Source organism: Cyprinus carpio, chromosome B1, assembly GCF_018340385.1.
Source record: "Cyprinus carpio isolate SPL01 chromosome B1, ASM1834038v1, whole genome shotgun sequence".
In the NCBI taxonomy this organism is placed as follows: Eukaryota; Metazoa; Chordata; class Actinopteri; order Cypriniformes; family Cyprinidae; genus Cyprinus; species Cyprinus carpio.
The window spans coordinates 28,574,760-28,597,331 of record NC_056597.1 but is presented as its reverse complement, the minus strand read 5'-3'; the positions used below and the strand labels follow the sequence as shown (position 1 = coordinate 28,597,331).

Below are 22,572 nucleotides of genomic sequence, written 5' to 3'. Positions count from 1 at the left end.
AAATAAATAAATAAAAACACTTCTTAAATGCCTTGCCTGCTATTTATATAGAGTATATATAATATAATGTATGCTGTGAATGTGTATGGAGAGGTTTTCTCTGATAGTGATAAACAATATAATCATGTTTAACTTAAATGTTTCATCTTGTAATTACTATATACATTGAATTCCATAATTCTCACAGTTTTTTCCTTTGTAAAAGGGACGCCAACTTCACAGTCTCACCTCCCACCTCTGAAAAAACTGGCTCTCTTCTCCATTCACTTCTTTGTTGTGCCATATTTTGCTGGCTGAAGAGTAGTATATCCTGTCTGGATCCTGCACAAAAACTATTAGAATTAATACTGTGTACTCATACTATAGCCAGGGATTTCAAGGCAGAGATTATAATAAGTCAATACTAAATACACAGCAAATGAATGAATGGAATCCTGGATGTTGTTGGCCAGATCTTTTGTATATCTGACAGGTCTATGTGGGCTGTATGAAATGAAGCAGGAGGCAATATTGGTATGCAGCCCACTGCCTGTTGTCCAGAAAAGGGTGTAGTGCATTCCAGTTTGGAAATACTCTCCTGCAAAACCGGTGAATATAACATGCCAGGATTCAACAATAAGGATTTTTATTTTATTATTATTTTCGAAATGTTGGCCTGGCCGGATGAGTATTTAAGATTAGCACTTGCCCTGCCAACATTTAAACAGGACACAAAATACATATACATTTTTAGCAACATATTATTGTATTCCTCAGAAAGAAAATATTTGGAAAGCTGACATGGACTGGAGCTGTTTAAAATAGTTCTACATAAAGTATATTAGGCAATTACATACCTTTAGTTTAGTGACAAAAAGCTTGTTTACATGAAAATACATATATGATCAGTCAATGCAGTATGTATTTACAGCTAAAATCTACAGAAATGCAATCACACCTGAAACCCTCTCACACCTCTTATAAAATTCATCAATTAAAATTCATATATAATTGAATTTTTTTTTTTTTTTTTTCTGCTTAAAATAATCAATTGTATGTAATTTTGTATACAGAGTGTCTGAAAGTTGTAAACAGAGTGTTCTGAAAAAGCAGAAGAATCATCAGTACTTTGATATGGAATAGGAAATTAAAGTGTAAAATAGATGTGCTGATGTGCTGTATCAGAACATCTGAATAGCCAAGGTTTTTCCTGAGTCTCTTAAAAAAATAACCTGCAATGATTATGATTTTTTTTTCTTTCTTTCGCTTTCTTTTTTTTTTTTTTTAATTATTATTATTTGGTTGGTTGGTTTTGTTGCACTTCATTTAAAAGCTTCCATACAAGACAATTTCTTGTTCTTCAGCTGCATTGCTTTATCCAAATCTAAACAGATCAGCTTATAGATCAGTTAAGGCAATGCTCTTTTGACCTGTTGCCAGGAAGAAATGAGAAGATAAACAAAGCATTTTTTTTTTTCCTAAGCTACTTAAAGAAGGATCTTATCAGAATAAGAGACTAATTACGACCATTGTTTAGATCCATCCAGAAGTGCATTTTGAAAGGTCGGTTGTAGAGCAAGTGAATAAGTGGTTAGAGCTGTAAAATACCCCCCCCCCCCTATATTTTATACTAGGTTAACTTTGTTAGAATTTATCTCCAATGCATTAAAAAATGTCAAATTCCAAAAGTGACTACAGTTATTGGACAACAGTAATACTTGAATGTGTATCCTCTTTGTTTTATCCCACCTCTCCACAGAGAACCACATTTTGGAGGATGTGAATAAGTGTGTGATCGCCCTGCAGGAGGGGGATGTGGACACGCTGGACAGGACAGCAGGGGCAATCCGGGGCCGAGCCGCTCGTGTGGTGCACATTATTAATGCTGAGATGGAGAACTACGAACCTGGCGTCTACACTGAGCGTGTTCTCGAGTCCATCAAGCTCCTCTCTGAGACCGGTGAGAACAAAGATCACACACACACCTGGGTCCTGATCTTGTGTCATGCTCACTAAGGCATGAACTTATGGTAGAGGTGGGGACAGATGGACAGAGGAGATCAGGAAGCTCTTGGAAGAAGGAAGTTAGGGGAGAGAGGGGTAGACAGACGAGCAAAGATGGTGAGGCCGGAGATACCACCTGTTCCCTCCTTTGGCACTCATCCTTTGCTCATTCATTTTTCATCTGTTTTCCTCCAACCCCTCCACCTTTGACAGTCTAGTGCCAGCTTTCAGGAGGCAGCAATTTAGACACTGACAGACAAGGCCAAGGGCCAAAACATACCAAGTAATGCAGAGATTTGTGCATAGCCTTTCCAGTGCTTTCAAGACACAATATCTGACAGGAAGCAAAAAAGCCTTCTATCTTAGGTGTTAATGTGTGAGAAACATCTCGCCTGACACTTTTTGATGTAGTTGTTCCATCTAAATGCGCTTCGACGATTGTTCGGAATCAACAAATGCAGGGTGGCTAGAAAATGAGCACTCAAAATATTATTCTGCCGGCGGCGCTTTGTCCTGCCTCCCTTGTTGTGTCTAAAACATTACATTAGACTATTTTGACAGCCGGCATTGTTTAGAAGAGCGAGCGGAATATGAGAGGAAGAAAATAGCAGTCCTGCTTACAGGGTTGAGACTGCAATATTTTTGTTATTATAAAATTATCACTTTAATCATATTATTAGATCTATCTTGACAGGCAGGCACACAAAAACAATGAATATTTGTGACGCCTGACCAACTGAAGGTATAAATGCATTCGTAATGTGTCCAAATGGATCTTCTACTCTAAAAGTTTTTGTCCCTTCACATTACTAAAATATTTAAATGAAGCATTTAGATTTCCCTGCCAAAAATAACATTAAATTAAGTCAAATCGATGTGATAATAAGTGGTCTGGTGGTTAGACCTTATCCAGCAATCACTTTTACACTCAGATCTGATCCATAAGGTCAGAAATTGAGCCACATTCACATCAGATTGTGTTGGTGGGTTTGCATTGTATCCTGATTTGCATAATTCTTATTGCACTGTCAGTTGGTGCAATTTATTCTTAGTGAATCCTCTCCTTTTATGTGTATCATATCATTCACATCTTTCCTCTGTTAATCCACATTGAAGGCCATGGAGAGCTTGAGAGTTGATACCACCATCTGCGTTACACTGCCGCACAATGAGTCACGTACACGTCATGTCAGTTATCCACTGAAAAGTATGAAACATTATATTTAATTCACCCTGCGTTTCATCTGTCTCTTAAACAGGGATTTTTAGAGACTTAATGAGGACTGAACACTAGCATTTCATTACCGCCTCTAGTCATTTGAAAATAAACTGCCCACACCTTTGTGTATATATAAAAAGATGGCTCACTCTTTTCCGGAAATCACAAGTTGATCAGCATAGGCAGAGGGTCAACCAACTAAACCTGTCTTTTTAGGCAAGAATAAGACATGGGTGTCATGTAGGCTAAAAAAATAAAAAATAAAAATAAAAAATGTTTAATGGGACTGAATTTGTATTTAACGTGATCACAATTTAATAAAATAAATTGATTTTTTTGAGCTTAGGAATGCAACGGCCAATCAGAGGCTTTCAGATGAGTCATTGTCTGAACAACCGAATTGTGTGTGATTGGTTAAAATGCGCAACACTGTAAAAATGCCTAATACGGTCCAACATGAACAGATCTTTTTCAGTGCCGCAATCGACACGGTCTATTCATATTCAATTTTTTTAGCAACAGACGTAATATATTTAATTTGTTTGTGCAGGGGCATTTTTGTCCAATTTAGTGGCATTTTTGCCCCAAGTCCCTGTGGCCAGGGAAAGGCTAAGCCTTACATACGCTCCGCCTACAGTTAATGCTCGCTCAGCTTAAATGAGAAACTGTGTTGCTAGTTGCTTCAGCAAAACCAAGAAAAATATCTGCATGCTCAGTTGAGAGTGATAATTGACTTGTGAAAGGGCTGGACGCCCAGACTGGCTCTCATCTTGTCTGTATTCACTTTGATGAGGTGGTACTTTTCATTTGATTTCACTTTTTCTCTGTTTCTGTCTTTGTTTTGGGATGTTGGTGTCACCCAGGGTTGTCATCAGGGAAAGGTGCAACTGGGGCCCTTTGACTAGAGGGACCCATTGAGTTCCTCTCTCATATAGCCTACTCATTAGGCCCAGGGGAGGGTTGGTCACCCATAAAAATTTTGTCCCATGCCCTGTGAATATAAGTGACAGCCATGGTGCCACTGCATAAATGGAATTGAACCATAAAGCATTGCAGCATTGATTCTTCTAGACCTTTCATTATTGCACACGACTTGGCACTCAAAATGTCATTTAATTTTTGAAAGTTTGCAGGATTAGGACAGACGTAGCATTGGGGTGGGGGCTTAGTGAATTAGCATATTAGAAGTGAATAGCATCTGAACGTGTTTTCCATTTAATTAAGATGCTTGCTACTCAACTAAGTGGCTTTATCAATTGAATAATGGAGAAAATGTTCAGGGGCGCAATGTTCCAGTGGGCAATTAGAGTAAAACTGCAGGTACTGGTCTGTCATGACAGATGTTGTCAATCCCTCACAACACAATGTCAGGGTATCACTTTTAGACGTTAGTAAAAACTAGCAGCTCCATTTCCTCAAAAGTGTCTGACAGGTTCCTATCAATTTCTTCAACTTTTTGTTTTAGTTCCTTATCGGCAGATGGACATCTTTTAGTCTCATTGGAACATACTAAACTTTATCAGGTTTTTATTTATTTATTTATTCTTTCCTTCCTAAGGCAGTGTAAATATAACAAACGTCCAGCTGGTCCAAAGCTCTATACAGAAACACCGCTAAAGGAACTTCTGCACACAGTGCTCAGGAATCTCGAATTGTGTCCTTGAACATGAAAATCAATAATCTAATAGCAAAGCTGTGATGACTTTCCCCTCTCTCTTTATCCTTTCCATCCTCTTCCCGATCCAAACTAATCTTCATGCGGGAAAAATTACCCCATCATTAAGGTTATGCTCAGGCCCCCAGTAGATTAAAAATGAGAAATATGGCTAATGTAATAGTGCCAAGTAGAAGGCAGCAGTAGCAATACTGTCATGGAGTATGGCAGAGTGAGTAGGGCTCATGCCAAAGGGTGACCACGCAGAGATGAAATATGGCCACCTAATCACTGCCCTCCGTCTAACACACACATAGACTTGCACATGATTTTTATGGCAAATATAGTGTTTCGCTGACAGGTTGAAGGCCATGTTTGCTCAGGTACCAAAAACAGCAATGATTTCATACATCCAAATGACCCCACAAAATATTTTTCCTCAGCATGTCACGACCCAAGAGTCTGCACGGTGAGACATGGGAGGCAGCGAATGCAGAAACCACAAGGATAATAGAATTAATTCATGCTTGCCTGCTACAATGAATGCAGTTGTTTGTTTTTGGAAAAAAGAGAATGGAAGAAAGAAATGCAGATCCTGAAGAAAGGGCAGTGCTAACAAATTCCACAGCCTAAGGACCGAAATGTAAATGAAACCAAAGTACAAGTGACCTCACTGTTGTCAAAGGAATCTGTTTTCCATTTCAAATTAATTAAAGTGTTTTGTAAGACCTATTAGCATTAGGTATATCAGTATATCATTCCATAATTCATAATTCACCTCAGAATTGTGCGATATCTCAAAACACCTTTGTAAAAACATAATTTGAAGGCTCATAGAACAGATCTGACTGCTTGCTTTATGTGGAGTTAAACACTTTAAGAAAACAATCCCTTCCCACATGGTTTTTATTAGCTCCTTTCATCATTTCTCACTGGTCTGAGTTAAATTTGCTCCTCACTAGCAGCAACTTTACTCATTAATGGCTTGAAGAACATTTAAATATTTCTATTTAAAAGTCACAGCAAAATTCCCCAAAGCTAATTTTACGCCTCTCAAATAAGTGGATTAAAATGAATTAAATATGTGGTAAAGCAAGATGGGGTTAGAAAGAAGAAAGGAAATCAAATAAAGAGCCTTTACCACACCTTTTTGAATGTTTTGCATAATTTTGTATTTCTTATGTGTTCATTTGAAATTCAAATTGGAACTTGTCCATTTAAGAAGGGAAACAGGCAAAATGGCTGTCAGAGAGGATCCCATACTGGTCCCCTTTTAGAGTCAAACTCAAGTCGGATGCCTGTAATCAAAACCATCATGAAAAATCACAAGCCCCATCTTTTCCTGGAGATCTGAATCCACTATTATTGTGAATGGCTCTCCGGACTTTGATTTGGTTTGATGGCTGAAGACAACACTCTAGAATTTTCCTGTCACAGGAGTGTCCTCATAAGACCCACCTTCCCCACGGAGAAGTGTATCTTGGGTCATAATATCCTAGTTCCTTGCTTTTAAAAATCCAGAGACCTTCCCCTCTTTGATACATTTGTTGAATATTTTAAGAGCATCGCTTTGGAGCTTGCTCAAGGGTTTAATACGAGGCTTTTTTACTGTGCCCATCTTTTTTTCATCATCCACCAAGTGGTCCCGGGCGTTGATATGAGCGTGACTTGATGTCAGGGTTAGATCACAATACCGTCTCCTTCCACCAGTGATATTGCCATGGAAACACAAGATTTTCCTTCACTTTGGATATTCCTCCCTTCCTCACCTCAGGTATGCAGGTAGGTCATTCAGTATCATGTCTGGTGGTTGAGCGTGAATCGGTGGGCTGCGGTGCATACATGTTAAGTACACTCCACCTGGAGACATTCAATAATCAACCCTATTATTTACTCTACAGTCGTTAAGGTTTAAAGCTTAGGATTCATAATAAGGTAGTTGGAGCCCTCTAAAATGCTATTTAAAATGCTATTATAAAACTAACATTTTATATTGACATTTCACAGAAATTAAATTTACTTAAAAGTCTCCATTCACTGTCACGATGCAGCATTAGCCATTAAGTATTTTGTAAAAATGGTTACACCAAGGGTAAGTGGTCCAAACACATTTGTTCAGTGTAAACGCTGAAATATGGCTCATCATAAAAGCAGATCAAACTAATGTCACATTAGTAAACCTTTCCCAGCCCTCCAGCTGCACTCAATCAACGTCTGTCAACATTGTTCGTACTCGGCTCTTGTCTTCGTCAAACAATCCCTTATTGCAGCCAGCATTAAGTGCCCATTTCTGAGGAACAAGTGAATTGAATGAGGGTAGAGAGCAAGATGATGTTTTTTTTTTTTTTTTTTTTTGTCTGCCCACTTGGGGTGATGTGGTATCACTCCGGGATTTTATAGAGTCGTGATGCCTTGGCTCACTGAAGGTGAAGTGGTTAATTGGCAAACGTAGGGTGCCCCTTCCACATATTTTCAGGGTGACATTTTCTTGTTTTCCTCTCCCACTGATGTCCTCGGGCCTGACTGACAGGGAGGAGACGACAGAAATAGAGGTGCCTGCCTGAATTTCGACACTTAGCTTCTTAAGATCACATATTCTCCATTTTTCTCACCTCTCATCATGTCTTTTCTCTGATATGTTTGGCACCTGAGGGGAAGGTTGGCTTTTGAGGGATGTATGTAATCCTTTATGTTTTTTTTTCTGTGTACCTGTCTTTCTGTTTTCGTTTTCCCTCCGCCCTCACTCAATTCAGTTATCTACGTTCTTCTTTTTAACCAGTGATGCCGCGCTTTGCCGAGCAGGTTGAGGTCGCCATCGAGGCTCTTAGCACCAGCCCACCGCAGTCATTCGAAGAGAATGAGTTCATTGACGCCTCTCGGCTCGTTTACGATGGAGTACGTGACATCAGGAAAGCAGTCCTTATGATAAGAGTGAGTATCATACAAGTTAGATAACGGCATGAGGTCCTTGCTATTCACAAGTAGGGCTTTCACTGTGCCTGTTGCCTGTGGTTTGTGTGGTAAATAACAAATCAACACATTGAGCACATTTCAATTGAAATTATGGTTGTGGGTTATTATGACCCTATCATACATAGCCAGGGTTCTCAGCTGATAGGTCTGCAAACATATTTCAGGGGATTTGTGGATATATGATATATAAAATTCATCAAAATTTATTGCGAAAATAGTATTTTTTGAGTGAACATAAAGAAATGGTATTGGATCAAATATCATGATCCAGTATAAACAATCATTAAAAGTAGTGAGCAAGATATTGTAAAGAAAACTTATTTCCAAACAAATTAACTGACTTTTATATTCCTCCATGAGAAAATCAAGCAATATCGAACAGTGTGTTATCTGTAAGTAACGTCAAGCTGAGCTAGGAGATGTTTTGGAACAGAGTGATAATTCTAAATAGAAATCCTACTTAGTTTTACTTATATATTGATTCTCCGAACCACCCCCCAAAAATTAATGCTTTCTGCTGCCCAGAAAAGCCATTGGAGTCACCATGTGCTGGTGGCTGCTCTAAGGTTTGAAAATAGTACAGATCCCAGAGCAGAAGTGAAATCAAAATACGTTATTTGTCAAGGATTATATTCTGCTAATCAAACCAAGATGTTTTTTTTTTCACAAATGTACTCTCCTACTTTTATGTCAGCATGAAATCTCTATCCACTGGGATCTTCATTAAAACACATAAGAAAGAAGACTTTGCCAGTTTGCGACAAGTTACTTTTCTAATTGAATCAATAGTATATCTCAATCAATAGTTAGTGCCACTGCCACTCAGAGTGGCAGAAACAGTGGCTGCTGTCAAGATACACTTCTTTGTCTTCAGTTTGCTCATTAGTCAGTTAGTGGGACTGATTTTGAAACTACTGGTAGGCAGAATACAAGAAAACAGATCACGTCTAAACCCCCAAAAACCTAGAGGCCTTTCCCCCTTCACATATTGTTTGATCCCACTTTAAGAGGGAACTTCTTTTTATATTACTCACAAGAAAGCCAAAAGGGAATTGACGAACAATGATGCAAGTCACTTGTAACTCAAACTGTGGGACAAATGAATTATTTATTGAGATTTGAATGGTTTAATGGTTGACACATCTTTGTGTTGGATCAGAGGTCCTTCGCCCTCATTGTTTGGCAATGCACAGCTGCTTGTGACGTCCGTCGAATGTTGTGTCCCAAATTGTCAGGAAGCTGGAGCACTAGGACAAAGGACATTGACACTCTAGTAGAGTACATTTAAAATATAGATGTAAAGTTTAAACAAGGCAAAAGATTTGTTGACGATATAAACCCACAAGTTAATGTCTCTCCAGACCAGTTTTGAAACTGAAAGTGAAAGTAAAAATGAAATTAGGGAGACTTAGGAGATTTAGCTCAATCAAAAATGAATCATTCACTGTACTTACTCTGTCATCCCAAACCCTGTGTGTGCAAAATGTGATTTAAAAACCTACTGATTGCTCTTTTCCAAAAAATAATAAGAAAAATACACTTTTTATTTGATCAAGTATTTATTTTTCAAGGAAAACCCACAAAGGTATGGTGTGGTGACAATTTTTTTTTTTATTTTTTTGTCAGACTCCAGAAGAGTTGGAAGATGACTCTGACTTTGAGCAAGAAGACTATGACGCCCGTAGCCGCACCAGCGTCCAGACAGAAGATGACCAGTTGATTGCTGGACAGAGCGCAAGGGTGAGTGACTCCTACGTGACACATGAACAACATCTCCTGTTCCTGCTGTCATTTCCAGCAGGTTTACTCTCACAATACAAAACACTTATCACTCCACTGAGCGTGTCTGCTCTAAAATTACATCTAGTCTTAGAATAACAAAAGGGCTAGTCACTCAAGTGTCTTTCACTTTTTCAACAACAATACATTATATAGCCTCTGCTGCAAATGATGGTGTGAATGTTTTTGTTGATTTTCATCCCTCAATACTCAACAATGCAGTTACAAAGTATAAAATATACATCCTGTGATGATCACAGTTTACATCAGTTCTGTCGCATGGCATCTAACAGCTTTTTTTTTTTCTTCAATACTTAACATAGCAGGGGAGCAAACTTGTGTGTTTGAGTTCTTCATATATGAACATTTGTGGTACCAGTTAGAGAAAAACTCTCTGCATAGACTAACTGTGAAAATAAGGCTTTATTGGAAACTATTGAACTTCTCATGCAGGGGCTTTTTAATGTAACTTACACTCAGAAAAAAAAAAAAAAAAAGGAAGGACCCTTTAAGTACAAAGGTTGGCAGAAAAAGTAAGAGAAATGTTATTTGTATTCCTTTAATACAGCAAGGTAGAAAAGAAGTCTAATAAAAAAAAAAAAAAAAAAACGACCTGTTAGCTTAGCAACATGCTAACGGCTGATTTTGTATAAATAAAATGGGATATGTCGAGTCTACATTGCACATCAAATTGCTCACAACCGAGTTGCTGCCTATGTAGAATTTTAACTCACTTCAAATTTTTCATTTTGGAATGTAGGTTTTGAAACAAAGCCTAGATATTAAGCTTCAATATTTAACATAGCAGGGGAGCATGCTCCCATTTCCAGTAGAAAATTATTCATATAAGAATCATTTTGGTTTTAGTTTCTTAAAATCTCTGCAGAGGTTGTAGTAGTTAAAATATGATTGCAAATGAGACTTCTGCCAGTGTCACTCCCTTAGTGTGCCTGTGTCAGCCGGCGTTTGACAGCAAAGCTCACTGGGGTTCGAGGCTTAATCCACATTAGTGTATGTGTGAATAGTGCGCAGTGGGCTACTTATGAGACATTACAAGGATATCAGTATGTAGCCTTGGAGTACCGCTGACTTTCACACGCAAATACACAGCATAACCCTGTTTGATACCAATTACTCTTGAGAAGAAATTATCTTCCATGAATGAGAGGAAGTGATCATTTGTATAGAAAAAAGACCGGGCTAAAAGAGATAATGCTGCGGAGAAGAAAAACAGGGTCATTTCTTAAGAACAGCAACAAATTGACAAAAAAAAAAATGACAGTGGAAAAACATTTTGCTTAGTAGTACACTCAGTTCAGTGGAGTTCAAGTGGCGTCTTGTGCGTAGGTGCTGAATGTAACATTGAGTGAATGTGTTTTTGCAAATCAAATATGCATTTCACTGCTGTAATATTGATATAGTCTTTGACTTTAAGTTTTATGGATTTTGAATTCTCATAAGAGAGGAATAAGAGCATCAATTTGTACACTGACTCACACTTTCAGACAGACGCATAGAGACACTGCTCTATCTCTTAGCTCCTTGATAGGATAACAGTGCTGATAGGTCAGCCATAAAATTGAACTCCGGTATCTAGGCCACTTTATTTCAGATGAGAAAAATTAAAAAGCTTTTCTGAGGGATTTCTAATCCAGAAGCGCACACACATACACACGTAGATGTTCAGCACACAATATAAATGTGTTGAATGAATTGGCACCGGTGCGTATGGGGAAGGATTTGTTGGAGCATTAAGCTGCCTGCACCCTCTCTTGTTATCGGTTAGGAGCCAGACAGATTTGGGATAAGTGAATTCTGAGCAAAGCAAGAAAAAGAAATAGGCTCTGTACTTCCTATTTACCTCCTTTCCATACATCACATCCATTTTTATGACTAGAGGAGTTGGGATTAAACATGTAGCAACTCATTACTTCTGATTGGCTGCTTCAAAGGCATGTAAAGAGCTGATTGGCTCTTGGGATGGGTATGTTTCTGATTAGACGTACAGGTGGTAGAACAGTGCGGTAATCACATCTAAGCAAAAAAAAAAAAAAAAAAAAAACTTTAAATGAGCTTTAATCATAAGCAGGCAGGCATTCATTTACAATATAATCCCTTCAACCGCTTGAGATGCCATGGCAGTTATGTGGAATATCAACGGCAGTGAAGGATACATTTATGCAGCAAAAAAAAAAAATATTATCCTTATATTTTTTCGGACACAACCACCGTTGCATCAGCCCTCCATTTGAAATGCCCAAGAGTGCTCGCTATCTGAAAAAGAAATCATTTTCACATTTTAATCACATTTTCTCCAAGGACTTCTTTTCTTTTTAGTGTGTAATTGCTTGTTAAATAAACAAGCAAAAAGCAACAAATCTTAAATGAGCAGCTGCCTCTTAATTAGCTCTTATGTTATGACATCCTTTGGCTATGATGGTGTATCTCCACTAAATTCAGAAAAAACTGCGGGAAAAGCTCATCTCTGACTTTGTCAAACTACAAATTCCGACTTTTACCAAACACATCTTTTTAGTAATCATGCACTTAATGACATCTAGAGTGCCCTGCTTTGGTCTGGTCCGTCTGCTCGGACAGAATGCTGAACAAATGCATAATTCATTGACTGGTGTAAGAAGTGAGGTAATTATACATTTATCTCACAAATAATACTGCGCCTTAACAGTGCCTGTGACCTTGCAAAGAGATTAATGCCCTTTCGGACTGGCTCAGAATCGCTACGGAAAGAGAATTTATTCCTTGACAAGGAGAGGGGGAAAGCAAAGAGGATGGATTTTCTCTTTATGAGCATGAGATGCCATGGGGTTCCTGAAGGTCTTATGATTAAGTGTTAAGTTTCAAAACCTTATACAGAGGCATTTCAGTGGTGCTGAACAAAGTCAACCTAAATGGACGGTACTTTCTTTTCAAACTTTTAACCATAAAAAAGGGCATGTGTTGCAAAAAAAAAAGAACCTACTGTAATGTCTAATTGATCTTTATCTTGTGTCGTACCACTACCTCCCCAATAGGCTATCATGGCTCAGCTGCCTCAGGAAGAGAAGGCCAAGATTGCTGAACAGGTAGAGAGTTTCAGGCAGGAAAAGAGCAAGCTGGACGCAGAGGTCGCCAAGTGGGACGACAATGGAAACGACATCATAGTGCTGGCCAAGCAGATGTGTATGATTATGATGGAGATGACTGACTTTACCAGGTAAATCCATCCACGTCAACAATAAGAATGCTGAAAACATCAGACAGATAACATGATAATATAAAGCTGAGGGCTCTAGTATCAACTTGAAGGGGTACTAATATGCACCCTATTACAGTAAATAGATACAAGGTACAAATGTGTACTTTTTGAAAGTGTCACGCACCATTTTTCTGAGAATGTACCTGCTTGTGTTTCTTTAGTTTATTCTGATTGGGGATTTATTAGCATATGTTGGGGGATTGCTTGCTTTCTGTGCAGCTTGCGCTCTGCCCGTTTTGAGGAATCAGCTAATAGAGTAACAATCTGGGTTTTTGTGCTACTGCAGAGGCAAAGGCCCTCTGAAGAATTCCTCTGATGTGATCAATGCCGCAAAGAAAATCGCAGAGGCCGGATCCAGAATGGACAAGCTCGCCCGTGCCGTGGCTGACCAGGTCAGAATAACCCTTTTTTCCCCCCTTTTGTCTTCCTCTATCCATCTCTTTGAGGATGTGAGATCAAAGCCCTGGGTTGTGTTTAATATAATGAGCTCCTATGAGGTGTTGAATTTATTATTAGATGTGCACCATCTTCAGATCCTGCTGACTGACACTTTTTTAACGGTTAATCAACTGTACTCCTTGTAAAGAAAAGAAAGGCTAAGGATGTGCCTATGAGTACTGGCATGTGTTGATGGCAGCTACTATATCATGTGCCATCTTTGTTCATTCAGTATGTAGTGCACTTTCATGTTTTCATAAAATATTATGCACTTTTTCCCCAAGTCATAGTTTTATTTGCTCATAATTAAGTAACCATATAGTTGTAGATTTTGAAAGGATTGGTTGTGAATTTGACAAGTGTTAAAAATGAGAAAAACTTGAAATTGTTGGAAATTAGCAAACCTGTCTGCCACCCTGCCCACTTGGGGAGAAGACAAACTTGGTAGTGAGGGCTGAAGGTGTTGCAGGGTTGTTTGTGGTTTTATTCAAAGGCAAAATGTTGAGTTCTGACTGGTAAAGCAGGTATGAAGTCAGCCTTGTTGCTGTCCAGCTGACAGACCATGGTAAGGGACTACCAAGAGATCACAGCTAACCAGGAGTGCAACCGTTTTTCTGTGCAGACATGTTTAGACTTCTATCTTTGGTATACAATGGGGATGCACATGACAGGAAACAAGATATTTGGAGAGAGAGTTAGTATTGAAGAGAAAATAAAAGGAAATTTGAACTAGCATGCTGCATGTTGTCATCACATGTAGAATTACGGCTCAATAAATTACCTGACTTCACCTCCTTAATTAATTGTTACTCCAATAGAGAGTTATATGGATTACATATTTTTGTAGGCCAAAACCCAGAAATGTGTTAGCATTATAATACTTCTGGTTAGCATAAGCGCAATACATTTCTATTTTTTTTTCTACAACAGAAAATATATCAGTAATGAGATTTATTTATTTATTTTTTACTTTTACTTAAAGGGATAGTTCACCAAAAATGAAAATGTGATGTTTATCTGCTTACCCCCAGGGTATCCAAGATGTAGGTGACTTTGCCACTCAGGGCTCTTGTAGTTCAGAATGGGCTTAACCCTCCCCCCGCTCGTTTGCCATAGGTACATTCTGCCGAGTGAGAGAGAAATTCGCCCTACGAAATGATAATTAAGAAGACCGCGGCAGCACAAGATTTTATCGAAAAGCAACCTCAGTGTTACACGTTGCGCGACTGGCCAAGCTTTACTTTTGTGGCTGCATGGCAGTAAATAATACGATTATATATCATGCAGTCGAATACAAGTGTTACACGTTGCGATCATTAAAACAATGCATCCTTCTATATGAGACGAAATGATCACCAACAAAACGATGTTGTCTACACTGGATGCGGTGTGATGCGACTTGATCCCCATCAGTAAACTGAGGCCTCGTTCTATTTATGATGAAATGTTCTGACACTACGTTCAGATGATTTACAACTGTAGTGTGATGTCATCAAGTTTAGACAGACTTTTAGCACAGCGGGGCGCAGCATCCAGTGTAGACACGGTTAGACAGTGTCTGCTCTATTTACAAATAATTTATATAAAAAAAAAAAAATAAAAAAATAAAATAAAAATTTTAAACCTAACCCAGCAGCAATACAAGATGGAAATATAGACTAGAAAATATATTTACACTTGCTCTGTCCTACGTCCATGACACTGACTCACTGCGGAGTTGCCAGTTTTAATCTTAACAGCTCTTAATGCCGAGTGTGCACTTGGAAGGTTTTCGTTGCATGATGGGCTAGTGTATATATATATATATATATATATATATATATATATATATATATATATATATAATAAAGAAAACTTAAGGTCTTTCCAACATTTTTTTTTAAATCATCTTGTCTCTGTTATAAATTTGACTGGTAAATGATAAAGAATGATATTAAAACTTGTTTTAACCCCTTAACTGTCACTCACGTTTTTGAACAGACTTGAAAGTGCACTTTCCAAAACTAAAATTTTTATAATTCATGAACAAAAACATTTTATAACATGATATTGATGTACCATTTTCGTGGTAATGCAATGTCTGATTTTAAAATGGGTTTTAAAGGATGAATTTTGAGATTTTAAGTTTTCAGTTGATATATCATTTCTGATTATTTCTAAAGTGTGATTGAGAAAAAAGAGGCAACGAAGAAGACTTTTTTTTGACAAGGTCAGAACTCCTGTTATGATGTAGATTTTTGAGGGTGCATATTGTCATAAATAATCTATTACTTTTCCTACATAATTTCTAACAAAAAAAACATTGGTAAAATATCTATTTAGGAGTCATAGACCTTTCCAACGATATATAGTTTGTCATGATTAGAAAAGGATTTAGTGAAGTAAAACGTAGGCGTCCCGTATACGGGACGGGGTGACAGTTAAACAAAAAAAAAAATCATTTTGTGAAAAAATCAGGGATTTTTTTGTAGGCCATATCACCCAGCCCTACTTATAATGTAAGTGGATAGGAATCACGGCTAAAACATACACAAAAAAACAAAACAAAAAAAAACTAAATTAAACCCTGCGGCTCTTGACGATACATTGATGTGTAAAAACACAAAAAGATCGGTCTGTGCAAGAAACTGAACAGTATTTATATCATATTTTACCTCTGATGAACTGCAATGCCTGACTGTCTTAACTGTACTGAGTGCGTCCTCGACACAGCCTGCTTGATGCGTCTTCTTCTTGCTTTACGGCCGCCGCAGACTTATAAGCGCATTACCGCCACCTATCTTTCAAATGGACCATTGACACTCTACAATCTCAATTGGGAGTGTCAATGGTCTGTTTGAGAGATAGGTGGTGGTAATGCACTTTTAAGTCTGCGATCCGCCATATAGCAAGCCGATCTTTTTGTGTCTTTACACATCAATGTATCGTCACGAGCCACACGGTTTAATTTGGTTTTGATTGTGTATGTTTTTTTAATGCAATTTTTTAATGCAATGGCTTGTGTTAAAAATCTCAGTTTGTGTTCTACTGAAGAAACAGAGTCACCTACATCTTGGATGCCCTGGGGGTACGCAAATAAACATAACATTTTCATTTTTAGGTGAACTATCCCTTTAAAGCAAGTTGCTAACAGGTGACTAAATGGAAGTGCAGAGATTGGAAAAATCCTGTTGGGAACCAGGGTGCCTATAAAAATACGTCATCACTGTTGCACTCTGTAGGACAGCTCTATACTACAGTACTAACCAATAAGCCACTCCTACCTTACAAAAACCTACCTATTTTCCCTTATATCACTTACTGAATCACAGTTTTTGTAGGAAAAACAAAACCCTGAAAAAACAATCATTGCAATTATCAAAGGATTTTACATCTGTTTTTTGCGACTACATAACAGGAATGGCCCTTTTGTTGTCATCAACACTGGGAGACTGATCAAAAAGATACAAGAAGCCTGAAACCTGCTGTGTCACCACTGGCCAGGCCTCATGTTGTTTTGGTTGTTTTCTTGCTGTATTTATTTTCCCTTATATAAAGTGAAAAGAGTGAGGGGCAACCTGATCACACTGCTGATCAGAGTGTAATCCGACTGTACTAGCACATCGGAGACAGCCAGACAGTTCCTGCTTTCCAAAACAGAACCCCCTCCCTTCCCTTCAGGCCATTGTGTTCCTCCCATTGCAGCAATCCATCCTCTCTACTGCCACATGTTGTGTTTGTTGGGTATTCTGAACAGGTGGCTTGACTTGTCCCTTATCGAACCTTTTTCCCACTAACACAGTATTAACATCTAATGACCATCTGGGGCTTACAGGACTCATCAAGGGACTGTATTCATTTCAGAAAGAATCTCTGAGTAGGCGGTATAAAACAGAATGGGGTGCTCAGTAATCAAGCTGCTCCTCAGTGCTGGAAAAGACAAAATTCAGAAACAAAAGCATAGCATCATAGGATATGCTTCATTTACTGTATATAAATCTTTTGATGTTTCGGTGCACAGTAAGTTGAATGTAAAATGGTGGAATATTGTACAGCTGTGGTTGTCAAAAACAACGCTAATTGCAACTAATCATATAACAGCTGAAACAAGATTTTAAAAGGAAGGACTTAAAAGGAAGTGCATGTATTTCGGTGAAAATATCTGTCTACTTTGGTTATGTTCCACAAAATAACAGACTTACATGGATGCGACTAGAAAGAAAACGTGACCATGCCTACAGTTCAGCTGATAATAATATATTTAAAATGATATTTTAAAGACCTTTTGTTTTAAATAAGTTTTTAAAGCTTTTTTTTATTTTTAAATCCACAGTGGTGTGTGTGGTCATCAGAAACATATTCTTACAGCTACTGTTATTGCTGCACTTGACACGGCAGACCTAATGCTGCTGGGCCCTGGAGGCGAGAAAAGAGGGTTCTATATTTCTCCATTTCCCTGTTGCCATCCTCCGGCACAGCGAGAGGTTGCCTCCTGAAGAGAGACACTCGATCGCTAAACGCTAAGGACGTTACAGCTGCTCAGCCGTGTCAAAGATAAAGCAGCTTCAACAGTTATTAAATGTGTCTCATCAGTCTTTTTCACTCAAAGTTCATGTGATGCTAAGGGAGAAAAAATTGTAGCCAACTTTTTAACAACTTCTGACAGGACTTATTACTTTAAGCAAAGTCAATGAGTTAACCGCTGTGTTAGGAGTGTGTCAAAGCGGTAATCTTGTCTTGGCATGCAAGGTGCTGCATGTGCAAAATTTGTATTTTTCCAAAAAGTCTTAACATTAAATGGAAGGTGAATAAGAGCTAGAAACGGCACGGGTCATTCTTACATGTAAATGCACTACAAAGAATGAATATATGTAGAAAAATAGACAAGCATTTTCTCATTAACAAATTCTTCACATTACAGTTTTGATGTTTTAAATGCAACAGATCTATATTCCAGATATATCTGGAGGATGGGAATATGCTAACACATTTAGGATTTGTGTGCTTACAAATAGTTATCAAACCACTGAGAGTCAGTTAAATGTTATAAATAAAGGCAAGTAAAACTGGTCTGATCTCAATGCAAAGTCTGTACACATTACCAATCCTATTAGACAAAGTCCTGGCTTATGAATATTAAGTAGTTTATGACTGCAGGAAGGTTACACAATCAACATAATCATGGCCTAATTAATATTCATGAGATAAGCAATCGCTGTGTCATGACATAAAAAAATACAAAAAATAAATAACAGTCCATGCATCTCTCCCCACCGGCTTCAAAACATTTAAAGGAAATTAAGGGCATTTTATTTACTGTAATATGGGCTGGTGTCCATTATTAAATGCTTCCTCAAACCCTCAGGGATGAAAAGTACTTTCCATTTCATTTTGCTTGTTTAATACTGTGCTTTAAATTTATGTGTACAGTTTTCCTATTAACAAAATAAACAATCGCAGGAGCTTTACGAATGAGTCTACGTAGCCAATATGTGATGATGACGAACCCCTGAGTCATCTTCAAGATGGAGCTAATTTCATCTTCAGTCATCATCGCTTCAACCTCCTCATCCTCATGTTTGCTCTACACAGTGACTATGTAAAGGTCAAGTCTCTTATGTGTTCCCATCTCTTTTAGTGCCCGGACTCAGCCTGTAAGCAGGACTTATTGGCATACCTCCAGAGAATCGCCCTCTACTGCCACCAGCTCAACATCTGCAGCAAGGTCAAGGCTGAGGTTCAGAACCTGGGAGGAGAACTCATTGTTTCAGGGGTAAGGCGATTTTAGGCGTACATACTTTAATCATGTTTGTTTTATGCACTTTAAAAGTTTGATTTCAGACTGACTAAACTAAAAATGTTGTCTTTTTAAAATGTCATGTAAATGATTTAAAGTACAGTCATACTACAATGTTTCATTGATTTATAAGCATACATTCGTAAATATGGGAAAACAGCAACAAAAGCTCCAAAGTACTGACCTGTGAATTAGTATCATGTGGTGACCCATGGAAGATCAATACACACAGCTTGCTAATCAAAACTAAAATAGCACATGCTTTGAAGCTGTATATTCACAGCATTGTAATAATATTATAATAATGTCCACCGTATTGCAGTTTTGTTCAGCATATAAACTGAACCAGCATATTAGCATAGTATCAGCATATTAGAATGATTTCTGAAGGATAATCTGAAACTAATTGTAAATTATAACAATATTCATTGTATTACTGTTGTTTTTTGTATATAGCGATGCATTAAGAGCTGGGGGGGTGAAAACTTTTTGAATTTGAAGATCAGGGTAAATTTAACTTATTTTGTTTTCTGGGAAACATGTAAGTATCTTCTGTAGCTTCTGAAGGGCAGTACTAAATGAAAACAATATGATATTTAGGCAAAAGAAGAAAATGTACACACCTCCATTCTGGTAAAAAAAAGAAATATATATCATCCCCCAGCTCTTAATGCATGTTTTTTCCTTCTGGAGCATCAGTGAGCGTTTGTACCCTGATATAGTTGCATTTGAGTCCCTCAGTTGTCCTCAGAGTGAAAAGATGGTTCTCAAAATTCTACAGTTGTTGTTGGAAAGGGTTCAAATACACAAAAATGCTGGAAAACCAAAGGATTTGTGGGACCTGAAGGATTTTTCTGAAGAACAGCGGGTAGTTTAATTGCTCAGGACAAACAAGGGACTCATGAACAACTATCACTAAACAAAAATCACTAGATAAACTAGTTAAACACTAGATCAATTACTCAAAAAAAAAAAAAAAAAAAAAAAAAAAAAAAAAAAAAAAAAACTACCATAGCTCATTTATAACTTATGTACTGTTAATGACTTAATGTTATGCTGCTCTTATGTATTGCTCGTTTATCATTTATGTACTGTTTCACACATTATTTTATTTCTTAATACTATTCATTAGGATCAAAACTGTATTGATTGCTATATCATTCCATACATATCCATAGTAATTCTCAAAAGAGACTTACTTGAATGCTCTCCTTCCCATTGCGTTAGCTGGACAGCGCTACATCCCTCATCCAGGCAGCCAAGAACTTGATGAATGCTGTGGTCCTCACAGTCAAGGCCTCCTACGTGGCTTCCACCAAGTACCAGAAGGTGTATGGCACGGCGGCGGTCAATTCCCCGGTGGTGTCCTGGCGCATGAAGGCCCCGGAGAAGAAACCCCTGGTGAAGAGAGAGAAACCAGAAGAGTGCCAGACCCGTGTCAGGCGAGGCTCACAGAAGAAACACATCTCCCCAGTCCAAGCCCTCAGTGAATTCAAGGCCATGGACTCCTTTTAACTCCGCACCACAGATACCCAAAACTCCTCCTCCTCTTCATCTCTTGATTTCTTCTCCTCTTCTTTTTACGGCTTATTTTCTTGGAGCTGTATCTTGTTCCATGCAGCGACGTGTGTGTATGTGCCCAGTAAATGTCTGTGAGTTGGAGGGGCTTGGCCGCCCATCCTCTTCGAACCAAATTTCACTGTAAATGAGAAACAAACTCGTGAAGGAAACGTTTACAGTGCAGGCTGTGGTACAATTCATGTGGTGTTCATTCTCGCTGACTGGCCATATATACACAGAGATATTAAAGAATATAATCTATGGTATAGTAGTGTCAGCCCTAACCGAGGCAGAGGTGCTGCTTTCCTTCCTAATTATTTTTTTTCTTTCTTTTTTTTTTGAATGGATGAATATGACCCTTAGTAATAGGAATAACTTATGTTGAAACTATTTTCTTCCTTCTTCAGTTATCCATATGGTGACCTGATGCACTAGTTTTTGCATTTAAAAATAAATTTTTCTTTAATTATATTATTGTATCACTAACCATGGCCGCCAGGTTGGCTATAGTATTACATTTAGAAAAGGACTAGTTGTGTGGTTTGCTCAGAGACTAGTAGAAACCTGCATACCTTTATAGTCCTGATTCTCTAATAAACCTTGCAACTGTGTGTGTGGAGTCAAGTTATTTCCCTATCTGTTCCATTCTGCTTCATGATGGACAACAAGCGACCATTGCAGCATCCCCTGTTGTATTATATTTGATGCCGCAAACACATTTTCTAATTAATGAATGATACTTACTGTGTGTTTGACAAGCAAGATCTTCTATCAAACTCATATCCGTCACCAAACAAGTTTTGTGTTTGCCACACGCCGTGTTCTGAAATGACTTATCTGTGTCTGTAAACATTTTTGGTAATCACAAATAAAAAGTTTGCTGTTGGTTGGTAACTTTGAGATGAAAAATAAGCAACGGTTTTATTTTAATCATCTCATGCACCGGTTTAATAATTCAGTATGAGTGAATACATACCATTTAAAGTCAGCATGTAATGAAAATTCATTCCATCTCTTTTCTGAATGCATGTTATAGATTTTATTGTGAACAATTTAATTATTTACTTTACCCCCAAAATGCTGTTGTCATGTAAATGAATGGCAAAATCACATTATATATATATATATATATATATATATATATATATATATATTATATATATATATATATATATATATATATATATATATATATATATATATAATATGTAAGCTCTTTAAAATGCATTTTTTAATAAATAAATAAACTGGAAAACATATGTATATATATATATATGCAAAATTGATTATATAAGGAATGACAATTTGGAGTCCCAAGAGTGTCTCAAGAGGTCCACAGTGCTCCTTATTCTATGTAATTATCTCAGGGCTACAATTTGCTGACCAGGATGACAAAAACAAGCCTCCAGCTCACAGTTGGAGCCTTGTTAACAGGATTTTATATATAACTGACAAGAAGGTAAGTGCGTCAATGCCACACTGCGATCCCCTCCTGACTTCATGTGTGCTGAAGAGTTTCCAGCCATTTGTCTGGGATTAATACAGTGACCTGCCCCTAATGAAACTCATTGCCAAATGATTAGCTGCAAGACTGATGTGCCAACAAATACCATCCACCTAAATTAAAAAAAATCTCATCCACCAACCACTTAACACAAAACACAAAAAATAAATTTTTTAATTCAAAGGCATCTTTCTTTAATAAATCAGTTGTAATTCAGTTGGATTCATTTGTGGGCCTCCTGCAGCACCACAACGAGAAGTAAAAATAATCAGAAAAAAAAAAAAAAAAAAAAAACAAACAAAAAACTCTGTTGCCATCTATATGTGACTATGTTCAGAGCTTAGATGGCTGATTGCACTGCATAAACAAACAATCCCATTTTTTTTTTACTAGTGGCTACACAGATACCTCAAAAGCAGCAGACAGAAAC

The 22,572-nt window shown here is 37.7% G+C and overlaps 1 protein-coding gene across 2 annotated transcripts in view; it reads left to right on the top strand.

Moving 5' to 3' along the window:
- The window catches only part of LOC109048794 (catenin alpha-2), a 458,387-nt gene extending 437,138 nt beyond the window's left edge, over nt 1–21,249 (top strand). For both annotated transcript variants that reach the window (XM_042717148.1, XM_042717149.1), the window contains 7 exons: nt 1,739–1,939; nt 7,636–7,787; nt 9,456–9,569; nt 12,641–12,822; nt 13,151–13,256; nt 18,920–19,054; nt 20,306–21,249. In XM_042717148.1, the coding sequence (XP_042573082.1) occupies nt 1,739–1,939; nt 7,636–7,787; nt 9,456–9,569; nt 12,641–12,822; nt 13,151–13,256; nt 18,920–19,054; nt 20,306–20,593 (1,178 nt within the window). In that variant the 3' untranslated portion in view covers nt 20,594–21,249. The remainder of the gene's footprint in view (nt 1–1,738; nt 1,940–7,635; nt 7,788–9,455; nt 9,570–12,640; nt 12,823–13,150; nt 13,257–18,919; nt 19,055–20,305) is intronic.
- Nucleotides 21,250–22,572: the final 1,323 nt, after the last annotated feature.